Source organism: Fukomys damarensis, unplaced genomic scaffold (assembly GCF_012274545.1).
Source record: "Fukomys damarensis isolate Sample0158 unplaced genomic scaffold, DMR_v1.0_HiC HiC_scaffold_33, whole genome shotgun sequence".
NCBI classification, from domain to species: Eukaryota; Metazoa; Chordata; class Mammalia; order Rodentia; family Bathyergidae; genus Fukomys; species Fukomys damarensis.
Window position 1 is genome coordinate 43,625,323 of NW_022900945.1, and position 6,419 is coordinate 43,631,741.

At 41.0% G+C, this 6,419-nt stretch overlaps 2 protein-coding genes across 9 annotated transcripts in view; both read left to right on the plus strand.

Moving 5' to 3' along the window:
• Capza1 (capping actin protein of muscle Z-line subunit alpha 1) overlaps positions 1-1,046 on the plus strand; it is a 43,228-nt gene extending 42,182 nt beyond the window's left edge. For both annotated transcript variants that reach the window (XM_033758291.1, XM_033758292.1), the window contains 2 exons: positions 168-230; positions 578-1,046. In XM_033758291.1, coding sequence (XP_033614182.1) covers positions 168-230; positions 578-718 — 204 coding nt within the window. In that variant the 3' untranslated portion in view covers positions 719-1,046. The remainder of the gene's footprint in view (positions 1-167; positions 231-577) is intronic.
• A 4,694-nt stretch (positions 1,047-5,740) lies between these two features.
• The window catches only part of Mov10 (Mov10 RISC complex RNA helicase), a 21,354-nt gene continuing 20,675 nt past the window's right edge, over positions 5,741-6,419 (plus strand). The window contains exons 1-2 of one of the 7 annotated variants that reach the window (XM_010631282.3): positions 5,741-5,758; positions 6,173-6,341. In XM_010631282.3, the coding sequence (XP_010629584.1) occupies positions 6,205-6,341 (137 nt within the window). In that variant the 5' untranslated portion in view covers positions 5,741-5,758; positions 6,173-6,204. The other 6 variants (XM_010631284.3, XM_010631280.3, XM_010631279.3 and 3 more) reach the window with 6 other exon arrangements.

Here is a 6,419-nt window from a genome sequence, read left to right on the forward strand (position 1 = left end):
CAAAAAAAAAAAAAAAAAAAGAGTCAAAGGAAGTAATATGGATGGGAACACTTGGTAAACTAGGAATCATTATACAGATATTAGTTAATATGGGTTGACTTTTCAGTATCTTTATTCACTGCTTACACATTTTTTTAAATTCTTATTTTCCTTTCTTCCTTCATTAGAATGAAGTCCAAACTGCGAAGGAATTTATTAAAATCATAGAGAATGCAGAAAATGAGTATCAGGTAAGATGTAGTATTAATTTTTCTAGGTCTCAGATCTCATTATTTTGCTATTAAATTCTGTTAGGCCCGTCTGTATCCTTAACATTAATACATATGTTGTCGAGTACTTTGAAATATTGAAAGTTTATAGACCATGTAATTTGACATTCTACTTACAGTTAAGGTTTCTGGATTATTTTAATAAAAAAGTGAATTACTTGTCTCGCTTTAGAGATTGGAAAGGAGCTTACTAGAAATAATATGTTCCATCTGTCCTTTGTAGCATGTCCATTAACTACAGGCTTCCTTTTATATTCACAACCAATCCTATTTCTGTTCAAGCAACTATTTTCAATTATCTGTTGCAGACAGCGATTAGTGAGAACTATCAAACAATGTCAGACACCACATTTAAGGCCTTGCGCCGGCAGCTTCCGGTTACCCGCACCAAAATCGACTGGAACAAGATACTCAGCTACAAGATTGGCAAAGAAATGCAGAACGCTTAAAGCTGACTGTAGGATTCTTCATTATGTGGAAAGAAAATGATTCAACACATGGTCATATGATAAATAAGTGATTTATAAACAAAGTGATATTTTGCTAGGGCTTTCAAACTTAACAGATTTTCTAGCCTCATGGAATATTGTTTAACCTATAGCATTGCCTTGACCTTGTGTTCTCTGCCTTGTAATTTTCGGTTATCACTATATCTACTTGTAAATCTTTTTTTCTTTTTTTTCTTTTTTTTTTTTTTTCTTTTTTTCCTGCTGCGTTTTATGTTGTAAAGAGAGATCTATCTTGGACTCATTTTACTATTTAGAAAATTTTCCCAGCCATGAAGTCCTGTTACTGTTTAGATAATATGTTCAGTACTTTTTTACCCTTATGCTTCAAAGCACTTCTGGTACTTCAGTGGTTTTTACTGATCAAACAGCTAAAGAGGCTGTGCTACAAACTGTAGCTAAATGGAAGATAAGTTCATTCTTCTCTCACTGACTGCTTTGATCATCATTTATAGCATCTCATAACTCTTATATTTTTAAACTTTGCATTGAGGCCTTTCAGGTCCATTTGGTAGGGGCAAATTCAATGTTCTGGAAATTCCATGATAGCCAGCTTTTCTGGGGGGACTTGTTTTTAAATCCAAAGACTTGAACCACATTCCCTGCACAAGAATATGTTTGCTTTTTTGGAGAGGAGGGGGTTCTCTCATTGTCTCCTTCCCTATTGTAGGTATTGACACCTGCATTTTTAGACGAATTTTACCCATTTACATTTTTGTTTTTTTAGAACTGCTGACAATACTGTGGATATAGTAAAACTTGAACGATGCAGTGTTGAAGGAATCATAGTTATCTTGTCCTTTAATACTTTGTGGGATCAAACAGCTCTGTAAATCACAAAAACTAAACCTGAACCAAAGTGAAAAGAGTATCTCTCTATTGTAACCTGTTATTTAAGGGAATACTAGTGTTTTCTAAATAGGATGTAAAACTTGTTCCAAATTACTCTTCCTTAGTTCTGCCTGCCAAGAACTCAAAAGTAACTGTGATATAGCAACCCTTCCCAGGTATATTGGCAGGTAAATGTGTGATCTCAGAATATACAGGTGACAGAGATACAGTAGGACAACTGATGATGGTGGATTCATTTACATTGTTTACACTTCTACGACCAGGCCTTAAAGGGAGGTCAGTTTTTTAAAAAACCAAGTAGTGTCTTCCTACCTGTCTCCAGATACATGTTAAAAAAGACAATGCTTCAGCTTTGTTTTGCTCAGTAATACAGTCATGCAAGAGTTTGTTTCTAAGTGAAAGCTGTGTTAGCATTTTTTATTTCAAATAAAATATATTTGTATTATTTGTCATTCATACCATCCATCCATCATACCACACTATCTTCTGTATCAGGTAGTCCAATAGAAATATACCTGTTTTGTTCTAAAATTGTCTGAGTCTCTTCTCTTTGATCCATCTTGTCTGACTTTGTTCTCAAGGTAAGATATTCAACTATATTTGAATTTGTTTGTTGAGAATGTTCAAGCTTTCTAATACTGGTTCCTACTTTCAACTATTATAGACTAAATATATAAAGACATAGAACAGCTTTTTTTAGTGTGAGCAAAGTCTCTAGCTCATACTACTACACCCAAAAGCTACCAATAATACAAAGGTTTTGCTTTAAGCTTTTCATTAATGTCAAAAAGAAAAATCTAGTTTTTACCCATTATTCATAAAGCAAGGCCCAAGTCAGAGTCACAGTAACTAGGAAGTAGAAATTAAAGAAGCCCTGCACCTTGAACTTGGGTAATGTTTCACATTGGCTTGACGCTAAACACTGCTTTCCTCTCCTTCAAGTCTGGTTTAGCTACTGATGAGATGTGAGAAAGGCTTTTATCCTGGTTCTCAATAGAGAACCAAAGGGAGTTTCTGTGCTTCATCCAAGGTCAGTTCAAATTCCCACATTTTTGACAAGACATTTAACTGTACTGCCTTCTTTGCTTATAACACACAGATTCATACATTCTTGTCAACTTGTTGATTTTGTCAACCTGCCCCCACACTAGCCCATTGATTTCCTTATTCCAGAAACACCAATCTCAGGGATATCGAAAGCCCCCAGTTAGTTGTAGAAATGGGAGGAAATCAAACCTTACCAAGTCCTACACAGGCCCCCTGACTTCTTTACCTCCCTCACTGCAATAGCTGCTTGCATTGTGTCTATTTTATCACACACTGCTGAAATCAGTCTGTGGTACCCTAGGGCAAAGAATTCTATTCCCAGGCATAGAATAGAGTTTTCTGTGAGGCCCTGCTTCTGTATTTGGATTGAAATGACACTTCAGAAGGCTGTTTCCATCTGAGCCTCAGTGGTTTTCCTTCTGTTAGTTGCCTGCATGCAGTGCCTGTTCTCTGTTTAATGATCTAGAATTTTGATGCTGGATTTAACCTAGGTTCATGAGGTTCTTGGCAAATGTTGACACATTCTGCAAATTCAAAAAAGACTTGATTTATGTACCTGGATACCAGTTTATTGATCTGTAGTTCTGTATAGAGCTACCTAGTAAACTAGATGCTCATGACTACTTTTAGTTGATCAGCTTTCAACTAGTGGAAAATTGAAGGTTGGTAAATATAGAAAACTGGGTTGTCCTATTGAATAAATTGAGCTAACTTAAATTCTTTGATATAAACATACAGAATAAGAGTTATAAGCCATCTGGGGATGAACAGCAATTACATCTTCAAATCTGAGGTATCAAAGAGTAGTCTGTTATGTAAAAAGATGCACAGTTAATTCTTCATTATTCAGAGTAGCTATATTCTGTAAAGTCACTGAGAACACTAGTGAATAATTCATGCCTGAATGAAGTTTTATCTAACAGGAATTTTCTCTGTAAAGCCCTCTTGAACACTTTGGTACTACCCTTGGGGACCATCTCAAGCAGGGAAATGACCAGCACAAAGCACACAGGGCAGAAAGCATGGCTTTAAACAGTCCATGAAAAAGGCATTAGTTTCCAATATGGGGACCAAAAACGGCAGAGCATCAGTGTTGCCTCAGTTGGCAATGGTGCACACTGGGAAACAACAGTGTTCCACCACTTTGTGCGTGACCCTGAGTGACAACACTAAGTATGGACTTGGGAGATTGGAAATAAATTTTAGTAAGTTGATTTTGCAAATACGGATACTCGAATAATAACTGTACCTGCCACAGCCTCTCCTTTGGTCTGTAGTGGACTGACATTTCAGGACTAAGAACAACCAAAAAAAAAAAAATTTATAGTTGTCTTACAAAAGTTTGAATATATAAAGTTAAAGAACATTCACATCTGAGCTATAGATAAAGAGTAATGAAATAAAATACAGAGCTAATCTGCAAAGTAGTTCTGGGAAGCTATAGATTTATTCCAGTAATGCTGCTGGCCAAAGTTAACTTCTGGACTACCTGTTTGAACTCATTAAAATCAACCTTACTACTTTGAAGTCAGATTCTTTTAATTGCAGATTTAGAGAGGACTTCAAAGCTGGATTTGAAATGTGGGAAGACCATTCTAGACATCTAAAACTGCACGCATGAAAATAACCACAATTCTGTGTGAAGATTTTTCCAGATAAAATTTTTAGAGATAGTCTCATATTTCTCCCCAGTTTTTTCCTATAATAACAGCTGTTTGTGTGTTTTGAGAACATCTAGGAGATAGGTTTGACCAAAGAAAGAGGGAAGGTTATGTGTTCAGAAATAATGAGGACTTAACATCTGCTGGTCAGAATTGAGCCAGACATTAGGTTTGGATGTGATAGATAGTGTTTGAAATGAAAAGCAACAGTGATTTTGAAAAGTTCACACACACTCCCTCCACACACTTTTTTTTTTTCTATTTTGATGATAACGACTTGAACCCAGGGCCTTTTCCCTGAGCTACATCCTAGGCCTTTATTTATTTAGCCACCTGAGATCAAACTCATGACCTTGCACTTGTGAGGCAGGCTGTGGAACCACTGAACTAAATCCCTGACCCCTTTTTATATTTTTAGGCGGTCTCGCTAAGTCACTAAACTACCCAGGCTGGGCTCCAACTTAAAATCCTGCCCAGCACCACCATGCCTAGCTTGGAGTTTACCTTCTTCTGGCCTCAATGGCCTCATGAGTAATTGGATCAGAGAAAGATAAAGTATGTGAGTGACTGCTTTCCGCACTTTTCTAATTTGCATAACTAATTTTTACCACAAAATATTTTCCCTGTGCTCTATTTTCCTTGTTGCTTTGATTTTCACTGACACAGCATTTCCTATTGCAAACGCCTGTTATTTCTGGCTTTTCACTGTTGGCCTTGGGAAGAGATTCAGGGTTGACCCAGTGGGAGGTTGACCTGAGTCCTAGTCAGGTCACAATGGGTTAGATTGAGTGTGTGGCCTCCTGTTGCGGACTACTTTGGAGAACAACATTAGCTTTGACGTAGTTGCAACTCTAGTTTATCTGTTTAATTCCTTATATAACATCTTTATTTCCCTTCTAGTGTGTGTTTGTCATTCTGGGGGTTAAATAGATGCTAAAGGCTTGAGATATAGATACATAATTTTTTTAAAAAAGATCGTCTAAACTGTCTATTGAGCACGCTGGTTCTTTCCTGGCACCGATCCTGTTGGTTGGTGTTAACTATTTATTGCCTAACCTTGCTGTCGGGGCGCTAATTACTACATTTTAATGGTCGGGCAACACACTACTAACAAAGAACAATACAGGCTGGACTGCAATTAATTACCCAAGCATGTGGCTCAAGGGTAAGGATCACCAGCCTTGCGATAAAAAAACCAATGTGGCGGGGGAGGGGGTGTGTTCATTCTGGCAGCACCCCTCGTCCCTCTCTCCCACACATGCACACCTTTTTCCCAGAGATGCCTATTTCTTTCTCCAAACTTGTCTGATTCCGGTCCTCCCGCGTCCGAAAGCCGGAGCGGAGAAAATGGGGGCGGGGGCGTGCCGCCCCGTCTAGGGGAGGTACTGGGTGAACTGCCCCAGTCCAGCTGCCGCCGACCCAGGTCCCCGACCCTGCCCTTTGCTCTCCGTTTTTCAATAAGTCCCGAGGCTCTGGCGGGTGGGCGTGGGAGTAGTCCTAGCGGAGGCTCAGAGGTCCTGGCCCGCCGTCCCGCGGTCCCAGGCGTTAGCCACGTTCATACCTTGGCTCGCAGCCAGGGGAGGGAGCGGGGGTAAGGGGAGGGACCTGAGGGAGGGGTCAGGCTCGGCGGAAAGAGTTAATGCGAAGAGGGGGAGGGGACAGGACCGAGGGACCGCGGGGAAGGCTCAGGTACGGCCGCGACGGCCGAGGGGACCCGCGTTGGGAGAAGGGAGCCTGCGGGTTCAGGGGTCAGAGGTGGGGGGCTTCCCTCCCGCACCCTCATCCCAGGGCCGCCAACTTCCCGCCGCGGCGGCGACTTTCAGTTTCATTTCCACAGACCCTCCTGCCTGGGCCGCAGCCGCCGCCGCGATGCCCAGCAAGTTCAGCCGCCGGCAGCTCCGGGAGACGGGCCAGGACTTCCAGAGTTTCCTCCTCAATCGGGGGCTGGACAAGGAGACAGATCGCGAGCTGCTGAGGACTATTTATAACCGAGACTTCAAGACCAGGTACGGACCCGGCCCACCCGACCCTCACCGCGGGGCCCAGCGCGCCACCACGATCTTGTGCCGCCTCCCCCGCACCCC